Source organism: Centroberyx affinis, unplaced genomic scaffold, assembly GCF_046629955.1.
Source record: "Centroberyx affinis isolate AG114_WGS23_722 - 3 ecotype Tasmania unplaced genomic scaffold, CSIRO-AGI_Caff_v1 ptg001983l_1, whole genome shotgun sequence".
Taxonomy (NCBI): domain Eukaryota; kingdom Metazoa; phylum Chordata; class Actinopteri; order Beryciformes; family Berycidae; genus Centroberyx; species Centroberyx affinis.
In genome coordinates, this window is record NW_027280329.1 from 321253 (window position 1) to 347958 (window position 26706).

The 26706-nt window shown below is 44.0% G+C and overlaps 1 protein-coding gene across 1 annotated transcript in view; it reads left to right on the forward strand.

The window, feature by feature from the left end:
• Positions 1 to 26706, forward strand: part of LOC139653834 (glypican-5-like) — a 97939-nt gene that overhangs the window by 64312 nt on the left and 6921 nt on the right. The window contains exon 8 of the mRNA XM_071530824.1: positions 13133 to 13274. Within this exon, the coding sequence (XP_071386925.1) occupies positions 13133 to 13274 (142 nt within the window). The remainder of the gene's footprint in view (positions 1 to 13132; positions 13275 to 26706) is intronic.

The window sequence follows — 26706 nt, forward strand, 5'->3', positions numbered from 1 at the left end:
ATTTAATATAACATTGAGTTGTTTTTACACATATTCACCTCATGTGTGTTCCTATCCAAAGTTAGATGTCCAGCATATCAGTGATTAAGTCGGCTTTACAATCGACAGACTGTAAATCATGTGAGTACTAGGTTGGTTTTTGCTTGTTTTTTGTCCTCTCTGACAAAATCAAGGGGAGGGGGTCTTTGGTCTTAAGCCTTTCTTTCGCTTGTTCATTCATTTGTTTTGGCCCAGTGGGTGACTACAAGGTTTTCTGTGTCATTAGTCAGCACTGCTGCATTCATTAAAATATTGAGTAAGCAAACAGCCCTTAAATCTTGAATGATAGGGCTGTTGTCAAGACACTATAAACCTCAAAGAGCACAACACAGAGTCCGAGGAATTGTTGAAACCCTCCTCACCAGTTTCTTCAGATTGGGAGGCTTGTTTTGAGGCAGATATCAAAGATGAATGAGAATGATGGAGGGTGAAAGGGAGACAGTGATAAAAAAAAAAAAGTGAATGACTGTGGAAAAGAAAAAAAAAGAAAGAAAGATGAGAGGCAGGAGCAAAAGGTCAGGAGTGAGTGACAGATAGGCAGAGATGACACAAGCTGCTTCAAAGTGACACTGTTTGTCATGTAGATGGGGTTTAGGGCTGAAAGGGGCCAGGAAGAAAAGAGCCATTTCACACAGTCCCTAGAGGCCATTTGGGGAGACAAACGGACCCGGATTCGGTTCCCCTCTGCCCGGCTGCCCTTTTGTTGCCCTGAAAATCCTGCCCACAGATAGTGCACCGGCCATCTCTCGCTTTCTATCTCTATATCCCTCTTTTTTTCTCTGGCTTTTTTCCCATTTCAGCCCCTCATTGATTGCTGATATTGTCCTACTCTCCTCCCAAACAAACTGTCTGCCCTTCTCATTCGTCCTCTCTTTTACTCTGTTAATATTTGACATTGTGCCATCTATTCCTTTCTTTCTTGTTCTTATTTCTCTCTATATTCTGTCAATATCTTTCTTTCTCCTTGTCTCACCCTCATCTCCCTCTTTCTTCTCCCACTTTCTTCTCTCTCTCTCTCTCTCTCTCTCTCTCTCTCTTTTTTTTTTTTCTTTCTCTGTTTGCCTATATCTTGTATTTTGCGCGTATCTCTCCGCCAGCCTGTCCACCTGTCTGCCACTGACAGCTCAAGATCATTGCTGTCACACCCCAACATCCCATCATGCAGTGCATGGTGGCTGCCAAGTACCCTGTTGTCATGGTAACTACGCGGAGTTGAGCGGGTGTCCTGTTGACATTTACAGGGTTGAAAAGCCTACCTTGATTCTAGACCAGGTGGCAGAGCTTGGCTGAGCTTTTGTGTGTGTGCCAGATAAGAGCACAGCGTAGGATCACAGAGTGTTGAACTGTATAATCTGCCAGCCTTTCCAAGATGCACCCAGCATAATTAAACAGTGCACAAATACATTTTCTCACACATGCTTGCACACAGACAGTTTCACACACTTACAGTATGTCTACCTTAAAATATTATTTATTTAACACTCTGACTTCCTAAAAAGTCTGGTTAAGCAAAGACATAATGACAGATAACTGCATGGAGAGTTGCAAAAATATGCTTCAAACAGCACTCAGTTGGTTGAATATCCCTGTTGATGCTTACAGTTAAAATGTTTTGACCTCTAAATGCTTACAGTTAAAATGTTTTGACCTCTAATTTAAGACATTTTAACATATATAACTTTAATATTTTAACTGTGACTGCAACTAAATGGCCTGGTCAGTATTTACCCTGGTTAATATTTAAACTGATTAATTTAGATAAAACTGGTTTTGGTCAGAATCACATCCTCTGCATACAACCTATGTAGGCTCTTAACTATCCTTAGATGCTACGAAGGCCTTTGACAGGTTGGAGCGGCAATACTTGGTATTATTGTCTGCGTGGCCTTTGTCTACTGAATTGTACTATTTAGCAGCACAAATGCCTCTTTTTCAAGGGTGATAGTGCTTCTTCTTGGACACAGACATACCTACATGCTATGTGTTATTGTGTAAGTGAAAACATTTTGATACAATGTGTGTTACACACGTGCTAAGATTACTGAAACACCTTTCCCACAAGATAATGAATTATGTTTTTTTTAGGAAATTGCACCAGCATTAGTGAAGGGCAAATCCTAAAATAGAACGAGACATACAATGGCCCTTAATAGCCAGGAAATGCATTGTCCATTTTCAGAGATAAATGAATGTATTTCTTTAGAAAAAAAATCACATGCTCTGAGGAAAAAGTAGGATAGTTGATAGAAGATGGCAATATTGAGTACTTTATGTAGTTTATTCACTGTGTATTCACTTTTTGACGAAGCTTTGCACAGGTGTTTCAATGAACTTCCCTAATCTGAACATTTCACTAATTTGAATAATCTCCATTCCCGAGATTAGTGAGGTTGAGACGCATATATTATGACAGACTGGTGGAGAGCAGTCAATCCCTCGTCGGAGCACTGTGGCACTAAGAGGATTTGGAAACTGCTGCTGTTGTATCACATAGTCTCTGACCCCTGGTCCAGCCGTGACATTTTCCTCTTAAAGCACTCATAGCCACACATGAATGTGTGTGTGTGTGTGTGTGTGTGTGTAGGTGGGTGGTGGTATGACATATAGGAGGAAATGGTTTACACACGTAATTATGGAGGCACTCACACATGCACTCACACCCGCACAGCCAGATACAGCCAGACACACACACACATACACACAAAGGGTGGACATTGCCAAATACTACTGAATCTTATTCCTAAATTTGTTTAGGCTACCAGCCACTTTGGCAAGTGATCAACCATCGTTTGGAGATCCTTTTCTATTCTAAAATCCTAGTTGGCTTCTAAAGTAGTGAAAGTACTGAATTATGAGACTTACCAGTCACTGCTATGGAGGAATTATTTGGACTATATAAATATATAATTAATTAAATTGTGAAATGTCAGCATAAATATATACAGTATACATGTCTGCATAATTAATAAAATTGTGAAATGTCAGCAAAAAAAGCATCATGAAATAAATAATTGTATTAATAAATAACCAATCCATTAAATGTATATTATTTAAATAATTATCTACTCATTTATTTATTTCAACGTTGCAAGTGTGGCACATACAATGACATAAATATATCTGTTAAGTTCATCCATCAGAGTCAGACAGCTGAATGATTGGTTGAATTTTTTCAGAAACGCCTTCACGCAAATTGCTCAAAAAAAAAGGGGAGAATGACCAATTGCTTCCATTTTTGTAAGCTAATGCGAACATGTCTCCCACTATATCAACAAAATCTCTAAATAAATATTTGCCCACCCATGAATATATTTTTTATATATTTATACATATTTATTTATTTGTATTGATTTGTTTCATCGCACACACTTAAATTAATAAATTAATGGATGATTAGATGAATAAATGTTATATATTTAATTTAATCTGTTTATTTAAATATTGAATTATTAAGTTGTATTATATTATTATAATACTTGTAATATAATTATATATATTATTATATAATAATATATTATAAATAATAATATATTATTATTATAATATATATAGTACTTGTATATAATATTTTATTTTATGTATTTATTTTAAATTCCCCTGTATATTCCTTCATTGACTGTAGCCTGTAGAGAAAGAAAGGTTTGTTTCCAAAAAGATTATGTTAACAAAAAAATTGTGTGTGTACACACACACACACACACACACACACACACAAGAGATTTGAGAGGCAAGCCCTCTAATCTCTTGACCTATAAAATGGTCCATTAAATGAATAGGCCGAGTTATAGTCCTCCTCTGTGTATCTTCTCCCACTATCCTCGCTCTCTCTCTCTGCCTGTAAATATTACTAATGTGGACAATAAATGTTTCAAAGGGGATTTTTGATTCCCGGCCATCAGCCCAGCTGTTTTTGGGTGGGGATTCTCTTACAATGGTCTATCTGTTTCCATGCGAGTTTTAAGACCAGATCGTTTGTCAGCTTGTCAATTTGCAGTTTAGTGTATGTGTCTCATCAGTGGCAACATGCAGTGCAGGAGAAAAACACTCAGACACACACTCATTCCCCCTCTCCCTCTCTCTCTCTCTCTTTCTCTCTCCATCTCTCTCTCTCTCTCTCTCTCTCTCTCTCTCACACGCACACAAACACACACACGTACACGCACAAACACGGATGGCATCATTAGAGATGGTGAAAGCTGTGCTTCGGGGAGATGTTGGATGGTGAGTTGGAGAGAGTCCAGCGTTGAAACGGTACAGAGAGGCCTGTTGTGTGTGTGATTGATGGGATCGACTACTGCTTTGCCGTCTGGTTTGGCCTTTGGCCCGGCCAGGTCCGTCCCCAGGGAGCACACGTGCTTCATACACTGGACACACACACACACAGCACATCCCCTCTGTGGATCCAATCGATTCCTAGATCCATAAGTTAGTGTAGGTACTCAGAGTCACTGTCTGCTCTGTTCTCTCACAAAAATATGTTTGTGCATGCTTGGTAGAGGACTGGAAAATGAAATAAAAAACGGTTTGGTTAACTGTTAAAGCACATGTAGGCTACTCAAAACATTTAGTCCCTTTTCATCAGCATTTCTCCCACTGGATATATGAGAGTCATCCCCAGTTGGTTATGTGAGGACTTTATTATGCCTTCACAGTATATGGCTCATTTAAGTTTAGCCACGCCTGCAGCCATGTCAGGACGGCTTTAAGCTTTAAAGAGTTAGTGTAAGCCAGGGATGAAGAGAGTGCTTGGGCTGAGCTGGCAGCCAGTCACAGGGAGGGGACAGATTCTTTCCACTTGAAGAAGATGATGGAGCTGGCCTTCACAGGAGCCCTGCTGCTCGTTGCTGCTGCTGTGGCAACGATACAGCAACAAGTCTCTATGGCCAGGGCTCTTAACTTTGTTAGCCTGGGAAACAAACTTTATGAACCAAGGCTCATTTAAGTTCTGCACCAAAAATGGTTCGATCAAATTGCATGTTTTGAGTCAATAATCAATCATTCAGGCAAAATGTTTTATTTACCATTTTAATGTAATATACCATTCTGAAGTACTGAAGGATCCACTCAACTGTGCCTGTTTTTCCATGTTGGGCCATAAATGAGAAATTTGCTCTCATCCATGAAGACTGTGACTCTTGTCTTGTGGTGAAGGCATGTGACCTGTTTGTGGTTCTGGCACGTAGTTTTAAGAATCAGGCTCTGCGGTGAAATCCCCTTTTCAGCCCGAGAGGGTGTGCGTTTGATTAGACCAAGTCATAACACCACGTACCAAAGGTTATCTGCAGCAGGGATTATAGGCTCCTGTGGCTTTACATGGGCTTGAAAAGTGCTTTAGTAAATATTAGTGAAGGAAGGAGAGGGTGTTGGCTTTCTGAGGCAAATTTATTCCTGGTGGGTGGACGGTTTATAGGAGCTGTTCCGGATCTGTTAGATGTTTCAATAAAAGATAGATAACTCTCTTTATTTATTTATCTCTGTCTTGTTCTCTCTCACACATGCACTGTATATATGTACTTTAGAAATCCACATCGATGAAGCCTATAGGTGGGATAATGATGACCATAATGATGGACGTCCCTCATAGCGAGCGCCCTGGTGGTGTACCATGTCAGGAGGGCCCTTCACAATCTACCGGCCCACTGCCCCAGGGACCTCTGAAGCCCCCTTTGAAGTCTGAAAGCCTATACTGTAGCTTCCCAGCAAGACAGCAGCGCCCCTCGCTTACTGTTGACCCTCACATCCCACGCAGCAGGCCTTTCACTGGCTAGCTAGATGCTCGCAGGTGAAGAAGCCGTTCTAACACACTCTCTGAAAATTGTCGATGTCGCTCAAACTGCCATACGCCGCTCACCGGCATCTTCATCATTTGTTTGACAGGAGCCACAAGTGTGTACACACACATGCATACACACACAATCTGTCTCAATCAGTGCCTGACAGGAGCAGGGCGTGACATCCTGACTCCACAGTGTGTTGCTTAGTGTCCCGTGAGTTGACTCATGAGGTTTAGTGTGAGCTCATGGCCAATTAAGTGTCACTAACGTTTAGCAACGCTACTGGCCTGCACTCGTTTCCAGTGCAGGGGTGTGTGGCTCTGTTATTGTTCAAAAACGTGTTCAAAGCATGACTCACATCACATGATAGGAGACTTCTCTGTAATTTTAAAAGTCTCTTGGCTAAGCAATAACAGTGAGTGGGTGTGCCCACGCCTATTTTACCAGAAATGTTTTGCCTGAGCTGATATGATCCACACGACATCCAGTAAATTATTTCCTTGTGAGGTGGTTAGCGACCTTTTGAGAATTAAGTCAATTCAGTACACTTGTGTTATTGAGAACTTGCCAGTCAGTCTGAATTGTCACGCATCTGGTGTTTAAACTACTTCTTCTTCTTTGTCCTTTCATCATCTACAGTGTGATATGGATTTCACATGAAAAGGTCAACAAGGCAAATAAACAGGCTGTCAGCTTTGGATCATGGGTTTTTATCCTGTTCCATCTTTAACCATGGACAAGGACAACAACAGAAAAGCACTTTTGATTTTGGATTCACATGTGAATCAGTTGGATTTTCCATATTATGGAAAGCAGTGCAGGCTTTTGCCGAAGTGCCGTATCTGAGACCTGCTAATGCTGTCCAGTTCAGCCTCTTTATCTGTTGGTCCAAGGCTCTCTGGCCCAGCGTTAATTAAGAACTGTCTGGAGATTGGCTGGCCATAACAGGCAGCATTATACACCATTAATCCACACAAACAATACATCATATCTGCTTACTGAATCAGCAGCTAGGGATGGCCGAGCAGCGCAGCTATCTGCTGTTGCTGTTGTTTGCACCTTGTCACTCTCCCTAGCATGCTCTGTCTTTCCGTCTGTCTCTGTTATTCTCAATCTCTCTCTGTCTCTCTCTCTCTCTCTCTCTCTCTCTCTCTCTCTCTCTCTCTCACACGCACACATACATACTTGGAAAATACTTCTCTTTTTTTTCCCTTCTGGTTGTCTCTCCTTGGTCAGGCAATTCGAGATGCAGACAGAATTGCAGCCACTTCTTCTGAGGCCAGGGACACACAAAGACCCATACACACATACACACACACACTCTTATTCTCACACACACACGCTCTTATTTTCTGTCTCTCTCTCTCTCTCTCTGTCTCTCTCTCTCTCCCCCAGTTGAGCATTATGAGAGTGTGTGTGAGAGAATGGAGAGAATTTCAGTTTAAAAGAAGACTTCTGCAGACTTTCTAAGGGATTCCTACTGTCACTTTTTCCTTCTCTCTCATCCAGGTTTTTCTCCCTTTCTCCTAATCCTTCTCTCTGGCTAAATCTGGCCCTATGCTGGCTGCCCTTAATGAGGTGATACTGCTGTAAATTGCCAGGGAGGGACAAGAGCACACACCCTGATGCACACATACAAATGTTATGACTTATGATCCATAAACCTGGTTCGCTACTTTGCCAACATTATCCCAGAGATTACACATGGCACACAAACCCAGACAAACAGTTCACACACACACACACACACACACACACACGCACACACGCAGACACACACACACACACACACACACACACACACACACACACTGCCACAGTTGCAATATTCATATCCTATCCCCTGGTGTGCACATTTCACATTTTTACATTTTATATTATCACATTTTCTGTTACTCCATGAAACTGCACATACACACACATACACACGCACACACACACATTCTCTGTCAGCCTTGTCTTCCCTCCAAACTCCTTCAGAAGGGGATTGGTTACTCCTGGCACCACGGATTTGAGTGTGAATAGGATACACACACATACACGCAGGAATTCAGCCCTCGGTGCTCTCAAACCTGCCCCATCATCTCTGACTGAAGAATGCTTTTGAAAAGAGCGGGAGAGGGGGGGATCAGCTGGCAAGATGAGAGGAGGGCTACAGAATATTGCATATTTTGTGAGTACATTGAAAGCCGTATGGGAATACCTGATTTGTCTGTGGATGCCAAAGTAATTTCAAGGCAAGACTTAAGTGGGGAGGCTGGCATCTTGTTTTTGTTTTCGCACCCCCTCTACTCTCAGCCCCCTCACCTGCTTACACAACATTATCAGCCAGCTCCGTCTTTCTGCTCACTATTCTTGATCAAGGTGGATACAACAGAAATGTATTGCAAAATGAAATATGAGATTATCCGAGGGTAGAATTTTCCTTTAAGTAGGTGTCCATTTTCCTGGACACCTACTTCTGTCTCTTCCCCATAACCCTTCCCAGTATAGTTCAGTAATTATAGTGGACATAAAATCAAGATACCCTCTCTCACTTAAAGCCCGGACCAGTGGGGGAATACCTATACAACTGTAAAGGTTCACTTACCTGAAACACACTGAGCAGTTTTCATATCCTAACTGCCATGATATGTGCCCAATATCTATAGACTGCTGTGTGTGTGTGTGTGTGTGTGTGTGTGTGTGTGTGTGTGTGTGTGTGTGTTTGTGTGTGTGTGTGTGTGTAGCAGCAGAGCACTACCTAAGCCAACAGCTGAACAATATTCAGCATTGTTTACATGCCAGAAAGAGGAGGCCGAGTCTTGTTGGAACAAAGACATCTGTCCCTCTGGGGCCTTGGACAGTCAGAATAATGTCAGAATGGATATATGCTTTGTGGCACATTACATTTTTAGACTGCAGCTACTTAAGCAGCCCACTTGGTACACATTACAGTGTGACAGATCAGAGGAATGGGCCTTCTAAAGGTTGCTGTTGTTTTTGAAGACATCAATAGACGAGTCAAACCTCCATTTTCCCCACATCCAGAATATTGCCACCCTTTATTTTGTTGACTATATGTCTGTGGGTCCTGAGTCATTTGATGTCAGAGTATATCATTTTCATGGCTTTCATAAAGTGTTTGTTTTTATCAAAGTTTATTGATTGATTGGTGTTTTTAATTAAAACTACTTAGCTTGGCATATACCACGTCTGAGCCATCCCCCGAAGTGATGACTGCTTCTACTCTAAAGGAGATGGAGGAATGAAATGCAATCTATGAAGGTTTTAGAAACTGCTTATGAGACTCATTGAAACCCAGAGCTGGTCTTCAGTGCAGCAACACAATCCTTCTTTTCTACCAGAAAGCAGATAGGGAGAGAGAGAGGCCATCCACTGCATATTAGCATTTAAAAGTCCTTAAGAAATCATATTGGAATATTGTATATCTCTCTTCCTCTGGCTCCAAGGCCAAATTAGAATTTTGCTTCTCCACTCGGTTGTTGGAATATCATGATAAAGTTTCCTGTGTGTTACTTTTGAAATCACCACTGTGGAGCTGAAATTGGGGAGAAAAAAAAAAGAAAAACCTCTGGCAGTCTTTGCAATCCCTACATAGTCAAAACAAACCAACAAACTACCTTGGACAGCAGCCAACCAACAATTCTACGATGGCGTGACTGTGGTTTCCAAAGCGACAGTGCCTTAATTGATTCCTTCTCTAATTAACATGCTTTAAAGACAGCTGGGCCAGGAGGCATTGTGTTTAACGTCCCCTGAACGGCACGGGTATTAGCGTTAATACCCAATCGGTTATCTGGGTGGTGTTGGCGCACAACATTCAGCCGTTCCAGCCGAGCATTTGCTCATGAACTCATGAAATGTTTATTGAAGTAAATTTTTCATTTGGTTGCTTTGCATAATGAAAGGTTAATAGGTTTATCACGGCTGCTGTCCAGAACCAAGGAAGAATTTTACTCCTTTCCTCTTTCTTCTTCCTTTTGACTCCCTGCCTCTCACTCTCTTGAGGCTATTTCTCACTCTCCTCCCACCAACGTCTTACTTATCTCTCACTTACAGGCTTCTGCTAAACTATCTGCATTGATGCAGTGAATAGATACTCACACTTCCATTCTAAGTTACTTTTTTGCACAGCAGTCAGCATTTTCATTTTGAAATATCTTACAGACTTATTGTTTTTACAAATATGGCTTCAGTGTTAATGAGCCAGCCCTCGCTCCTGTACTTGACAGTGACAGAATGGTTTAATGGAAGTGCAATGAGAATAACCAGTACATCACGGTACATGTGAGCTATGTCAATAGTCCATGTTAGGATGTTCTCAATGCTGAGGCAGAAAAGAGGTATTGTAGTGTGTCTATTATGAGCTACTAGCCCCCGAGCCACAGGTGCACCTTATTCTAACAGCATATCAAAGCCCCTTGCAGTGCAGCCTCAAAACAGGCAGGACGAGTACAGGACACACAAAGAGGACTGTCAACAGGTTGCAATGTGAGCCCAATCCATGACCATAAAAATGCATCATTGTAACCTGTGTCTAATATTGTTCACATTTCTCCATCTAAGCCACCCCCGTGTACGTTACTGTGCATTTGTGAAATGCGAGCCATCCAGCTATTGTCAATGGCTTTCACTTTTGTGGTGAGCATAAGTGATATGTTTTACCTGCCTCCTCTGAAGGGCCCACTGGAGTTTCATGAAGCCAGGTCTGCTGTGTTTCCCTGTGTGTTATAGTTGTACATGACTCATTCCGCTGTAGTATTAGATCAAGCCCAAGAGAGTGCGGCTACACAGATGCATAAGGAATAAATGGGATACATGACTGCTGTAATGTTTCAATATCAAAAGTATCCTCTAGTGTGAGGACCATTTTCAGATTTCTGTTCTACTCTCCTACGCAGGCAGTGCTAATCACTAGCCTGGCAAGAGAATACCAATACATGCATAACTGCTCTTCTGATGACTTTGACACAAGTGAGCTGCTGCTGAATTACTAATGAAAATCAAACATTTATCTCTCAGAATGAAAGAGTTATATGAGCTTCAGTCGAGTCTTGTGTGGGTTGCTTATCTTTTACCTGGGCACTCAGAATCATTGATGCTTGTCCAGGCCTTGACTCTCTGTCTGGGCATCTGTCTAGCTTTCTCCCTTTTTTCTCTTTTTTCAATATTGTATGTTGTATTTAGTTTTGCAGTATTATAATCAAACAGAAGCCCAGACAGGCTCTTCTCCTTGCACTGACAACTGGTAACAGGTCACCTTTTCTGTCAGATGTGTTGAGTGGCAGACAGAGTCCAGTGTCAACGGCAATGGCATCAGTCATCTCTCAACACCTCAAGCCCTGCTCCCATTCCTTCCACCCACCTCACAACAGGTCTTTAGCTGGGTGGTCGGTTAGCTGGTCCATCCATGTGAAGGTCACCTGTATACCAAGATTGATTCTGTCAGCTTCCTCATGAATGTGTAATAGTCTGATGATGAGATGTATGGAGTGTGTGTGTGTTTGTGTGTGTTTGTGTGTGTGTGTGTGTGTGTGTGTGTGTGCGTGTGTGTGTGTGTGTCTGTGTGCGCGCACATATGTGTGCATACAAACAGTGTCAGCTGCTACTGTGCATACCTTATAATCTAAATGTTGCTCATAGCAGCGAAGCATGTGTGTCTATATTTTTCCACATGTTCTATAAATCTGGTATTCAAGCCAATTTCTTACCTTCCTACTCCAAAGGATCATTCCTGTCAGGAAAACTCACACATGATGTGGTGGAACAAAAAACACCTTGATGATGGAGGACTCCCTTCCAAGGCAGGCCAGCAGGTGGTCCAATTAGGTGGCCCCATACTGAGAGGGAGGAACCAGTGACACTTTTGATTGGATGGGCTGTGTGCTGTTATCATGAAGAGCAGTTTTTCATGTTCCGGGCTGAGAAGCTCTTAATGCAGAGCAGTGGTCATGGTATGATGTGATAATGTTGTCTAAAGGTCAAGGTAATGATACAAGTTAGAGGCAAGAGTAGAGTGAAAGTGCTCAGATGATGTGTTCTCCCCATCAAATCATCTTGAATCAATAGTGACAAGTTGGAGCATGGCAAATGATTCATAATCTATTGAAGACGTGTAGGTAGATATGAAGAGCATTAATGAAAGAATATGAATGTCTCTGTTCTTTAGATGTAATATGGATTTCACAGTTCATGAACTGTCTCTTGTACACCCAAGTACAATGAACACAATTATTAGAACTGACCAGGAATTTAAAAGTTTTATTCCAGAATTCTATATACTAGCGCAGTGCCCGTTCAAAATAGGCGTAGGCTATCAGTCGCTTGCTTTGAGCTCCGCTGCTGCACAGAACGCTGTTCGCTTGTTTATTCAAAGTGTATTAATATTGAACGTGTCGCGTGTCCAATCCGACACTGTACATCCTTGAGTCCCCAGCAATACACCCGCCAAGTGTGAAGTAGATCGCGATATGCGAAGGACACACATACAGACAGAGATTCCTTGCTTTATAGTATGATTCCATGTGGGGGGAAAAAAATCATTATCTGAGGTTCATCATTCAATATCTCTGAGATCTTATTTACTGTCAGGGTATCATAATTGGTTTTCACTTTGTTCTGTGTAAAAGCAGTTGCCAGGATTTATTAAAAAAAAATACATTCCAGTCTAAAAGAACTACCTAGTTATCAGACTCCTTTTTTTTCTCTGGGGGCCCTTTTTTAATTTTCTTATGAATGCTCCTCTTTTTCCATGGAATAATTTGGTTGTATTTCAATGCCCCACACCAGCCTTAACACCACCCACACCACGCTTCCACCCCACCCCTCCTCATTGGCACTGCTGCCCGCCACTGATTGCTCAGTGTCACCTCTCGGGTGCTTGCTGACATTTGCAGTGATTGATATGTCAGAGCGAGGGAAATAATGTGTCGCTTGTGAGGAGGAGGACAGCAACACAGGGGACACTGTGAACCACTCTGCCCCTCACTGGTGTCACACAGCGGTGCAAGAACCATGACTTGCGATGCTAACAAGCTTATGCTAAAGCTTTTTACAAAAGGATTTTGTCTAGACTAAATCCAATTGTGTGAAGAAAGACTTGTGGAATACAGGCTTGGCTTGTATATTTTAAGACGACTGAAATGGCCTTGATGATCAGTTTTGTCCTTTTAAGAGAATCCAAATCCAAATAGATGGAATTTGTTCCCTTTGGGACCAGCCTAGAGTGTACTGCTGTATGTGGATAAGACACAGTAATAATGTATTGTGTAATGTATTTGTGTAGTAAACCTTATATCACTGTCTTTGTGGTCCAGGAGACCCAGGAGAATTTTCCAGGACTGGGCCAGAGGGAAGTCTGGGAGGAGCTGGGCAGTGGAGAAACAGAGGAGGGCAGCACCACAGATTGTGATGATGAAGATGGATGTCAAGCCTCAGGAGACGGCAAAGACAAGACTTGTAAGTAACACATGCACACACACACCTCACCCCCCCCTATTTCTTTTCCCCTTTCTAATTCAGTGCTTGACCTTGACTGGCAATGCTTTGAGCATTATTGGTTGCTTTAGTAATAAGCTCTAATCTGCAGCCGTCTTCCTCCACACCTTCTTATGAGATTGTTTTCAGGCCCACTCCTTTCAGCGCTCACCTTCCATACACAAATCCTTGCCATGAGTGGCAATACCTGTTCAACCCTCCAACTCATTCATTCTATTTCCAAATGTGTCTCATCTCATTTAATTGTTTTTGTGTGGGAGCTCCAATATCTAAATCAAGGACGAGTCTGCCTCTGAAAAGACAAGGCGTCCTGTCTCTTCTCTCCACCTGAGTCAGCCTTGAATTGTTGCTGAAGAACGCCACAAGGTCACCGTTCCATTCATCTCTTCTATTCCGAGTGGAATTCACTTCAAACCCTTTCGACACTCTGCCATTCTCCCCTACTGTCTCTCTAGCAGCAGTATCCACGGAGCTAAAGCTAAGGTGGCAGCATAGGAGGCTGCTCTGAACCTGAGGCAACAGCCAGTCTACTCCAGTGCAGGAGGACACACACACACACACACACACACACACACACACACACACACAAACACACACACACAGACATACACAGCAGTTAGGAGATGTTGGGGCTTGTGCTGGCTTTGATGAGAATCATTTGATCTCTTCCAGAACCATCCCAAGCTTCACCTTAATCATCCCTAATTATCATGTTGCTTTTTCCACCTACAGTCACAATGAGGACATGGAGAAGCACATGCAGAAGCACTTGCATGCATCCACACACACATGCAAGTGACAAATAGTAGCTGCAGGTGCTCGGTTAGGCAACAAGATTGTGGTTTATTACATGGCAGGGTAGCAATAAACTAGGATAAGGAAACACCATAAGGAAGACCATAAGGAAATACACTGAGACATGTGAGCAGGCAGATAGGCAAACACAAGGGAGACAAGCCCAATGATGAGAGCCTCTCTGGGGAAAGCTCAGCGCCTCGGCTTCCCTTGCTGCAAGACTGCAAAAATGCTAGATGCTGACTCAGCAATCTCACCGGCGAGCACACCTACACATATAACATGCACCGTGTTTACTCAGTCCAACACAAATGCACACAAGCATTTGTGGAACATGGTGCAGTCTACATACATTGCTGCATGCATCATCACAAGTATGTAATCATGTATAGTAGACACCACTCACTCATTCCACTTGAGCGGTCAGTATAATTGCTGCGGAAATTAATTTTGGCAGGCTCTTTTGGACAAGACAACACATTTGCAGAAAAAACAAAGCCCTGCATTGGCTTCAGACTCTGTAGTGTGCACAAGTTTGCTGGTCAAAGTAGTCAAATTCTTCGCACACTATCCCCTGTTGCATGTCTACAATTAGTCTAAAATATAATGTGTTTGCTTGTGTTGCTTTTCCTCCTTCGGTTCATTGCCTTTGTTTATATCTTGATGCTGACATCTCATGCTATACTCTCCATCTTTCCTCCTGGTTTAATTTAGCAGAAAAACATACCATCTCCATTTTCTTCTTCTTTTCCTTTGTTTCAGCGCAAGATACAACCCATGCTTCTAAATATTCCCTTAGCCGCTCTTTCACCGTAGCCATTGTTGTTGTTGCTCTGAGTTTTGGTCACTGCTATTTCCGGTTTCCCTACCTTGCGGTTGCCTCATCTTTGCTGTCATTCCAACTTACACAACGGCGCAGTGAAACAAAAAGCTTTTTTCTGGTCATGGCGTATTCCTACAGTTCACAGGACAGCACTGTAATAATGCAAGGGTGGGTCAGATATCACACATTATCAGAATTGGAATTGAAGTACTACAGTAATAACAGTAATAGTATAAGTGGCCAATGCAAAGTTGTTACAAAGTATTACAGCACAAAAAAATCCCAGTATATGGTCTTAATCATTGAGGAATATGTGAAAAATAGAACGCACATGAATATCCTCTAAATTGACATGTAAGAGATGACACTATGGCTCAATGTTCTGTCAGCGTAGTTAAAAATACTGCTCTGGTTTTAGCGCAGGACAGCAGGAAGACTATCCACACCACAGTGCAGCTAATACACCAATCAATAGCCATTACATTCCCAGTTACGCACCCGCCCCGCCCAGCCCCGTTCTGCCCCGCTCCTCCCAGCGATGTGGATACCACACACTCCAGCCTTTCTTAGAGCTCTGACAGCAGCACCCGCAACCCAACAGCAGGGGATAATCAATCAAAACCACTGTCTGAGATTTACAGAACAAAACCCATTAGTCAGTGCTCAAAGTACAGAACCATATCCTGTAGAGCTCTGCTGTCTGTTCAACACTGTCCTTTAGCTTTCAACACAGTGCTCATCATCCAGTACCAACAAATCTGAACTTTGATGCTGCTTGGAAAGAAGATGTTAGGCCAATTGGCATCAATAAAGAGTGATTAACTTAATGCCTGTGTGGGTTTTAGTATATTAAAGGGGGAATACACTGTAAAACAGATGTGTTACATGTTGGTTGTAAACAAGAGTGTCTCAAAGATAAAGACAACAGAGCCCTGACTGTCTTGATGATGTCATCAAAAGACAAATCTGGGAAGTTCCCCATTCACAGTGAGTGGGAGACCCATTTTGTTGACACAGTGACAGAATACAGGATGTTTTTACAGGGTTATGGGCACATCCTCTGGTTCAGAGGTCAGTTGGATGAAAAACCCAATAAATATTGGTCTTTAAAATCACTTTCCAATATATTGTCAATGGATTAACTGTCAATGGCATCTCAGTTTACAGACTTGATTCTCCGGTTTCTACATTCCCTTTATGTGTTTGCATTACACAAATATTGGTTGAACTGTTTTTAATTATAGAAACAACATTTGTTATGGCATCTGTTAAAGAAATTCCCTTTAACTGGGCAATGGTGGTAATATAGGGCTGTAGGCTTCTTTACAAGGTTTCTTTTCCCTTCCATCTGTAATCTGTATTTGTTTGCCTCTATGTAGCTGTGGCAGAGCTCCCAAGGTCCATGTTAAAAGGGGGCATGACCGCCTGCTGACTGTCCCTGCTGCTAAGACAGAGACTTCATTACCAAGCTAATGAACAGCACTAATCTGCAGAGAACACTCTCACTCACTGTCTCTATCTTCTCTCTGATGTGATGGAGCTGCTGCGTGGATTACTAAAGAGATAGGTTACATGTATGCATCCTCAGATTTTATGGCCTCTTGCATAATTTAAGCATGTTCAAGAATGCAGATACAGATGCTACATGCTACATACATACTTAGGGAAACAATGGACAATAGACAACAATCAACATGGCAAAATGTTAGAAAAGTCTAATTCTTTGCAAAACACTCATATTTTCTCTCCACCATTGGCAGAAAGTGTGAGTACACATACAGTCTGATTGTGTGATGTCATGCCTGTTTGATCTCGGGTGCAGATCCTGCCCCTCTCGCCTGGAGACATGCTAGCGTGCGCTGTGTGCCAACTAAACTGGGCCTGGTCATGTACGAACCGCCATGACCACAGCTGTGAACAGGAGCATAAATCAGCAAATCTTTAACAAGCCATATCTTCCCTCTACCCTGCAGCCATGAGGGCCTCTACTGTGGCACATTGTGTGGCGTGACTATGGCTTATTAACTGTAATAGCCAGGGAACACTTATGGCTGCTCCTTCCAAAAGGGCTATTCATTTGTAGCTAGCTAATTAGCGTATTAACTGCTAAAGGATCCACAATGGCACATTAGACCACTATCTCTCCATTAGGAAGAGAGAGGAGTCTCCACATGTCTGTGCATCTTAAAGGGTGGTCCAGCACTTTATTTCTCCGTCTGCCTGCTGCCGTGAGTCCAGCAGTCTTGTCTGAGTCTCTGGCTCTAGTGAAGTAGGAACTGTACTTTCTTTTCTGGCCTTTTGGGCAGATCTTCAAAAACAGACAGGCCTATCCAGGAGAAAATATGTTATTTCTATGATATTAAAAGTGCAGCAGAAGCTGGAAGTTTTCTTTTTGTTCTCATGAAATCTAGAGGGAGTTTAAGGTGGAATGTGGGAGATAAAAGATTTTATTGCCTTTTTCCCCCCTCTGCCTTTTTTGGTCGACTGCAGTATATTGTTGTTTGTGTTGCCGTTGAGGCAATATCCCTGGCAAAGGTGTGAGAAGTCATAAAAACAAAAAGGGGAGAAAGCAGGTTATCCATCTCGGAGGAGGAGGAGAAGGAAATGCATGGATAAACACTTCCTGCGATTGGGCCGTAGGGGGTGTGCAGCAAAAAAGTGTGAAGCGTGCAGCCATGAAAGTACAATTCTCTTTTGGTAGCAAACACCATCTGTCAGGAACACTAGTGAGCTCATCAAGAAAAGTGAAGACACCCCCGGCATTGCTCACACACTCCTGCAGTTCAGTGGCTAAGCCTGTCTGTTAGCATGAAGCCACGAGTAATAACTGTTTTGCTCTGTCACCCTATCATAGAACATAATTATCTAAGTATGGCAAGATGGATAGTTTTAAGAGTGGATAAACATGTGGACGGATGGATGAAATTGAGACTGTGCATTGTGTGTATGTGGGGGGTGGCTGGTGCTTCTGCTACTCTTAAACAGAAGAGCAGATATATTATTTTTGCCCTCATACAGAGGAAACAACAAGTTGTTAGCTCAAGTGTGTGTGTGTGTGTGTGTGTGTGTGTGTGTGTGTGTGTGTAAGGGCTGACCGCTAGGAACACAGACTCTGTCCCTTGTGGTCCCTACAGCAGTGTTCCTAGACCCACAGCTGCTAGGTTTGTGGGGGAAAAAAATCTCAGAACATGGACAGAATATGAATTGTATGTTGTACTGTGCACTAAAATAATGTAGTACTGAGTGTGTGTGGGTGTGTGAGAGAAAACACACACACACACACACACACACACACACACACACATTCAGAGACATGGGCTGGTGGGTCAGTGTGGCATTAGAAGGGCCTAGTCAGCAGGTTTTGTATTGAAGGGCTGAAGGGCATCAGAGCAAACTGTGTGTGTTCCATACCCATTACTGCCCACTAGCCTACTGTTCACCATGTGAGTCTCTCTCTCTCTCTCTCACACACACACACACACACACACACACACACACACACACACACCTACTCACTACCACATTATTTCAGCCATGATGATTGGATCAACATTGATTTTTAATTTTTTTTTCCTATGTATGTGCCATGGTGTGTGACACAGTTTTACACATTAAAAGTGTCCTGTCTCCAGCAGTGGAGGCTCCAGAAAAATAGGTATTATTATATAGATATTTATATATCTATGACCCTGAATCTGACCTCAGCTCTCCCCAGGATCTTAAACCAGGGACTCATCTTAGACATAGCAGCCTAATTAGGTTCCTGTGTTGCTAGTGTGCTTGCATCTGAGTGTCGTGGAGATAACTTCTTTCCAAAGACTATAAGGCCGCAAAGGTGCGCGGCAGCTGTTCTCCCTGGCAGGGGAAGAGCATTCCTGATGTGAATGGCTGCCTGGGCAGGATATGGCCAACCTGCTCCAGTGTTAGCAGGATTATTCTGGATCGGTCCCAAGCCCACTACAGCCCGCTGCTCCCCTGGACCCAGCACGCACCTGCCTTTCATGTTGGAGGACTTGCAAGAGGGAGAGAAGTGTGGAGATTAAGAGAGAAGTGCTATAGGTTAGGGTCTGAGGAGGACCGGCTGTATGGTAACATAAAAGTGGAGGGGGTGAAAGAGAGGTGAGGCAGAGAGAAGAGACAGCGTAGGGGTGAAGGGGCAGGACAAACTTCGAGACATGAAAGATAAAGTAATGGAGGGGTAATACTGCGGAGCTGTATGATATGAGTAGAGATCTTGTGAGGGGAAGTTACAAGAGGCACTGAGGCATGTGAGTGGGGCTGACGTGAGAACGGAAGGTTAAGGGCTGAGGATCAGAGGACACGATTGCAACATACAAACCTATGATTCAATCTAACGTGAGAGAGGAGGGTTAGGAGGGCGGGTAGAGGGATTTGGTGCTTGTGTGCTCTGCCAGGCCGGGTCGAACCAATCCACCCCTCCGTCTTTGCATCCTAGGTCCCGGGCTGAGTTGTTGGCCCCATGGGACTGGCGTGTGTAGAGGCCGGCTGGCCGGCAGATGTAGTGGCTGTGTCCCGGCGCGGATATTACCAGCAGGACTGCCATTTCCCTTAGCCTTTCATCTGGAGCTCAAGGGGCTGAGGAAGAGCTCCCCAGGGCAGAGTATGGTAGGACAAGAGGGGACAGGAGGATCAGAGATGGCTTTGGCTGGGCTGGAAGCTGGTCTGGGTTGGGGATGGATGTGGCAGGAGTGAGTCACAGTTTCACTCTGCAAGATGTGCAAACTCATCTCTTTTGTCTATCTGACCTTTTGCATGGAGTTGCGTGACTTTCCCTATATTTGTTTTGACACAAACTATGATTCATACTGAGGAGTTTCAAATTTAACTATGAAACGAATATGGGGAATGACGCCCACAGTACAGAGCATTCAGAGGGCTAATCATGTAGACTAATATCTGCTCAAACCCCTTTGTCAGCACTCAAACCAGCCGACAGCTATTCCGTTTAATGATAATCACTGTATCACACGTTCTTTATCGTGCACATCAGCATTTGTGATCAACCGTCTTTCCCATTTTCCCACTGCCCCCATCCATCCCTTTTTATACCATCATCCGCCTTGCCTCTCAGCGGGCTCTATTTTCTGACTAGCTTGGCATATTCTGCCCTGTGGTTTTTATGGCAGTTTGAGAGCGTATTAGCTTGAAGGGCTCCCTAGGCACGCGGTCATCAGAGAAGGAGAATGGTTTTCATTAGCCGGCATCATCATTTCCTCTCTAAGCAGTATCAGTGAGGCCTTAATGGTTGAGCCACTCCAGCACACCTCTGGGATCCTGAGCTGGGAAACACTAAGAATCCCTGGTGTCTCAACAGGTTATAAACCAGAGGAAGTATTGGGAGTCAAGTACCTAGACAGTTAGTGAAAATGATATGTAGAACTCAGCATTTGGTTTGGTAGCTATGACGTTTACTAGCATAGACGAGAAATGGTAGTGAGTCAATGTCTTGTTATCCTAACCACATAAAAGTCTGAAGTACCACAGCAGCAGCTCTTATCCACAGATTTCACAAGAAAACCTCATGTGCAGATTTCCAAGCAGTAAATGGCATTTTAAAGATGGTTAAAAACAGTGTTCAGACTCATAACCTATTCTTTATTGAAATCTGCAAATTCAGAGGATATGACTTTGAGTTTTATTGTGTGCATAACCCTCCACCCTCCCACCGGCATGCACATGCATATACTGGCACACTGGCATAACAAGCTATTGAGGTGTCATTGGGACCAGGCCTCATCAGTATTCAGTGAATCCACAAGGAAATCTTTTGTTGCTGGCCACACACACCTAATTATATTAGCATTATCGACAGACAGACCTAGGGCTCAGGGGGCTTGGAGATGGCCCCAGTTTACTTAAACGGGCCTGGGCCTACTCCTTCATCAGTCCCCCAGTCCAGGCCTCTCTGCTGGGGGTAGGGATGGGGGGAGTGTTGGGTGAGTGACCCCCTTGACCCTCCTGAGGCTGGAGCCCAGCCCTGGCTACTAACACAGGGACAGGCATTCCTGCTGTAACGCAGCACTGAGCAAATAAAGGCAGACATTCCACTGATATTGAAAAATACAGTAGGAGGATAAGCAGGGATGAGTCTGATCCTCTTCGTCTCAGCTCAGCCTGGCATGCAGGGGGAAACTAAGTGAGGAGAGAAAGAGAGAAAGCATGGAAGGACATCAGGTGGGTTTTTCCCTCTCTTTCATTCTCTCTCTCTCTCTCTTGCTCTGTCTGTCTCTCTCTTTCTCTCTCTCTCTCTCTCTCTCTCTCTCACACACACACACACACAGACACACATGCAAACACAAGCACACATATGCCAAGGCCTTGCATGTCTGTTGGTACTTAGGATGTGATACATGCAATCAAGCTATACCATAGGCATGATATTGTAACTATCATAAACAGCAGCTAGAGTCACAAAATTATGTATTCAAAATGAATCAGCCTGAGTTACTAGTCTGTCGTGCTACAAACTCTGCAACTCCAACAAACCAGAGACACCCCACAGATGTGAACTTTTGTTTTAAAGCAAAACCACTGTCAAAGTATCTGCTCTAGATAGCAAAAGTGCATTAGTATTGCATGAGTGGTCAGATAATGGAGGTTGGTAGCAATGAGCCAATTTTTGTATCGACTGTGTGTATGGGTGTGTGTATGTGTGAAAGAGACTGCGCATGCAAGACAAGTCACTTCATTAAAGGCCTATCCTATTGACCAGCGGTGAGGGCGACAAAGCCCTTCTCTCTTATCCATAATTGATGTGGCAATTAGAGCTGAACCTGGAACAGAGTGGCAGGCCAGAGGACTGGCGGGGTGCTGACCTCTCACTGCTTCAGCTGATTGCAGATCAGATAAGCATGGCCACTGACAGTGTGTTTAGTGCAGAGTTGTAAGTAATCTGATTCTAAAACTGCAGTCGGCAGTTATGTAACCAAGCAAGAGTTTATATCAAACCATTTGACTCAACCGCAAAAAAATCAAACATTTATAACATCACAGCAAGATTTTTTTTTTCAAACCCACACAGACTGCTGAAAGCACTTTGAAGTTGAAAAAGTGAGCATCACTTAGATCAGTTAAATCCAGTGGAGGAAGGTCACTGGCACAATGAAAGGCTGCATCCCATCCTTAGCATCTGTACTGCTGCTACTCGCTGTTGTAGAGCCAAAGGCAGCCTAATAACAGTTTACTCACACCAAAGCCTCTTTTCCGCACTTCAGCCCTGACAGCCCTTAGTGTCACTTGCACAGCAACACCAAGTTAACGCTATCACTGAATGTCTCATTACACTCGTGTCACACCAGTCAAGACTACACACTCTGTGAATGTATTTGAGAGAGGATGAGAGAGGGAGAGAGGGAGTACAGGTGAAAGCATTCATCTTGAGACTTCTGTATTGATTGGCTGATTCCAAGAGAATAGCTGAAACAAATTACAGTGCAGGTGAGTGTGTGGGCGAGAGGGGAGAGTTGCAGGTGTGAAACGTAACGTCAGGAGACACACACACACACACAGTGACACCTGATAGAGTGTCTCTGAGTGGTTCCTGCTGTGCACTCCTTCCTGACTTTAATGGATGGTGGTGATGAAGTGTGTGTGTGTGTGTGTGTGTGAGAGGGAGAGAGAGCGAGAGAGAGAGACAGAGAGACATAGAGTTAGAATGAGTTCCTATCTCTATGTCCTTCACGCTTGTCCGTCTACAAGGACAACTTGACACCTGCCAATGCAATGAGGCATCTGGTATATGTGTGCATGCATGCGTGCATGTGTGTGGATGGGTGTGTGAACACTCATATCAGTTCGTCAAAATGGGTTTTCTATTGGGGATAGTGGTGCGTATGTGTGTGTGTGATGGGGGAGTTGTACAGGGCCCCTAACTCCTCTCTCACATAGAGGCTGCTTTCTCCTCAGGGTTCCCCTCCATCTTGAGGTTCTGTCACATCGACTGGTGGAGGTCACTGTCCTCCCAGGGCCCCTTTTGCCTGTGTGTGTGTGTGTGTGTGTGTGTGTGTGTGTGTGTGTGTGTGTGTGTGTAGGGGAGTAAATCTTAATCCTCTATACCCCAGTACAGCCAAGAAGCGTACCAGGCAGATTCCATTCCTCTGGTCTCTGCTGCGGAGTTGCCATGCTGCTATGCCTGTTGCTAGGTTAGCTGTAGGCTAGGATGTGTACCCCACTGGTGCCCCTGTATTTTTGTGCCCCCTTTACCCTTGGAGTGGCCTGCCAGAGACCCCGTACCAGCCTTGGATTCCCTACACAGGTTGCCTGTGAACCAGGGGGATAGTTCCCAGAGAAGTGTGTGTGTGGGTGTGTGTGGTGTGTGTTTGTGTAGAACCAGTGTGTTCCTCAGAATACAGAATAGGGAGATTAGTTTGAAGGAGAGAGGAACCCCTGCCTGACATGGCACCACATAAAGAGTGAGTTGTGGACAAAAACAGCACAGAGATGGATGGCCTGTAATGAACTGTGTGAATTTGTTCTCCCACCCTCGCCCCCCTTTGGAAGAAAGTTTAGTGTGAAAAGAGATAAAGAATGGCGGGGTGAGTGTTTGGGAAGGTGTGTGTGTGTGTGAGGAACCTTAAAACAGATGGGACCCAAAGAGCCTTAGCATTCTCCAGCTCTAGGAAACGCTGTCAGGGCGCCCTTGATCCATAGACACCTAGACCAGCATCAGTCTTTTATCGGTCTTTGTTTCTCCAAAGGCCTGATCGAAGGCAGACTGATGGCTCTGTGCCTCAGTAATGCTGAAAGAGGGCATTGTCCATGCAACTTGCTTAACTCGCTTGCTTATGTCTGTCCATCAGTGTTAATGATGATGTTGCTCCCACTGAGGAACATTGGTCACTGTGGGGTGTTTCTTTTAAGTAGGCGTCTATGCACTCCTCAATGAGATCCATATTACAGGACTTCAGGGATTCCCCAGAAGAGGGCCAGCACACAAAACAGGCAGCCCAGTGTCTGCTGCTTATCCACACTATGTAGTAAAAAGAAGTTTGTTAAGGTAAAATCTACAGGCCTAAAAAAGAATTAGATTATAATACATAGTATCTACGTATTGTATATAGTAAAAGAGAGGAGTGGGACCGCGTACCATGTTTTCGTGTCTCCTCTCTGTCTTCACTCTGGGCATCGAGAGCTTCTTGCCAGTACAGAACGAGGGATAGATGATAGGTAGAAGCCCTGCAAACATCTGCCAAAGGTCACTCATCAGGTTGGCTCAGAAGAGGCTGCTCTATCTGTGTTAATGACAGCGACTAATTTTACAAGTCATTTTCAGTGGCTTTGGGGCATCTGAAAACAGCGAGTTCCAAGGACATATTGGCTATTACATAAAGATCTCGTTTTACAGCAAATAAGGATTGATCTAGCCAATCAACAGTGTCATTACTCAGCCAGTTGGCAGAGCTGTCGTGTTTCCGAATCGTGGTAGAAGAGGGGGGAAGAGGAACAGTTGGCTAGACTGTACTTCTGTTGTCTCTGAGACGCGCTCGCTGGCCTCAACCTCAAAGTGGAACCAAGCACACGCTATGGAGAGAGGCGACTGGCTAATCACATTCTCGTCACACTACATAACTCAGTGTGTATGCCCAGACAAATTGTGTGTGTGTGTGTGTGTGTGCGTGTAGGCGTGTGTGCATTATGTGCATGCACCGTGAGCGTGTGTAAATGTGTGTGCCGGTGTACATGCTTGTGCAAATGAAATAATAGTTCTTGTGTCAGAGGTCACCCCTGTTAATCAAGCGTCCCCGCGAGGCAGATCCAGTGGCCTTGTCAAAACCCACGCCCATCAACTGCTTTACAGCCCCCTCCAGCACCTCTCCCATCTCCTTCCAACCGCTCAGCGGGGAGAAGACCCTCGAGGTCAAGGCAGAGGCGTGAGGAAAGAGGGAGGGAGACAGCGAGAAAGACAGAGAGGAGGAGAAAAGTACTGACCTCCACTCACCTCTACCGCACTCTCTTTCTGTGCCACGCCACAAATCAAACCTCCACCTGCTGGCTCTTTATAATGGTGCGCAGCAGGCAGAGGAGCTTAAACTGCCACAGGTGTACAAAGGCCCAGGTTAAAGAGGTTGAATTGTTATATTTACACATGTAACTTCTATGTGGGGTTTTAAGTCACACTGTACAAATGTGTAGCTGAGGAAGCTACACAGGCAGTGAGGTGCGCTGTCAGTAGAGTGAGAAGCAACAACACACAAATCTCTGCCTAATTTAACTCAATGAAATAGAATTGAAGGTTGTAACCAGGTCCAAGGTTGTGTATTTGAAATGTTGCCATTTCTTTCGTAATGTCTTTTTAGCCAGACTCCTCTGCTCTGAATAGAATATAATAGAGTAGAATAGAACACAAAGCTATTTGTTTGTGGTACACCAAATCAATGCTCAGTCTGGAAAAGTCTGCCTAGTCATCTAGATAGCAGATAGTGTGACAACTTGCTAAGCCCCAGTATACAGTAGCACCATTCCTCACTGGATTACTGAACTGTAGCTAGTATTCAGCCAAGAGCGCCATGCGCACACACACACACACACACACACACACACAGATAGACCTGAGTTGCCTGGGTCAAGTCTGTTAGCCGTTCGATTTGTCCCTCAATAAACTCCCTGCCCAGTTCTCTCCTTGCTTGTCACAAACACTGCCAAGGCTGTCCATCTCTGTGTGTGTGTGAGTATGCATTCGTGCGTGCACGTGTGTTGTGTGCATTCATATGTGTGTGTGTGTGTGTGTGTGTGTGTGTATTCTGTGTCTGTGCATTACGTAGTGTTTATGAGGAAAAGAGAGAGAGACTAAATCTTATCAGTGGAGGACAGAGGGAGGATTGTTTGAGAACAGTTTGCTTCTTCGCTTTGCATAGGTTTGAGGATTTAAATTAATCTCTGTGGCAGCAGTGGCTATGTGCTGGCAAACAGAAAGACAGAGAGAGAAAGAGAGAAAAGGAGAGAGAGGGTGAGGGAAGAGTGTAGCGGTGGAGAACTGGCATGGTTGCCCGGAGAACCATCATGCAATTTGCTATCCCTCAGATGTTTTCCAAAAAAAACGATGGCCAAGGCTTTTGTTATTCCTCCCACCCACCTTCCAACCCCTCTTCCTCTCTCTCTCTCTCTCTCTCTCTCTCCTCCCATCCCTCCTTCCTCTTGGCCAGTGCCTGAGGTCCACCTCTTCTTCAGTGCTGTGGCCAGGCTTGTTAGAAGCAGCTGTTGTGCTCCTTGGCCAGAGGGAAACGAGGCTCCTCCAACCACGCAATCCTGCCCATCTGGAGAGGCATTAGTGGCCATGGACGCTCTGGACAACTTCTCACACACTCAGCCAACCCAGAGGTCAACAAGGTGGCATGAGGCTGGCTCGGTTATGTGTTGGGTTATCTGTCTTTTGTTTTTGAGTGAACTTGACATTTAGTTGTCTATGTGTATCTGTGTATGTGTAGTTATGGAGGTACATTAACAACTTGCATATCAGAAGAAGAATGAGTATTTGGTGCCTTTTGCCTTCAGAGACTAGAGACCCTCTTACAAATTAACATGTCCCCCCCCTCGCTGTCTACTCCTGTCTTTAGAGACAAATGAATGGTACCACTACTCATAGGCCCAGAATACACACATATACACACACATTCACACACGTCTTCCCGGACATGAGGTCTGTGGTTAGCTTTCCGTGGCCTTGAGATCTCTGAGTCATATTTGTCTGTCTGTCCTCCCTCCCCCTTTCTTTGTTTTTCTTTATCACCCCCCATATCCTTCCCGCATTTCCAACAG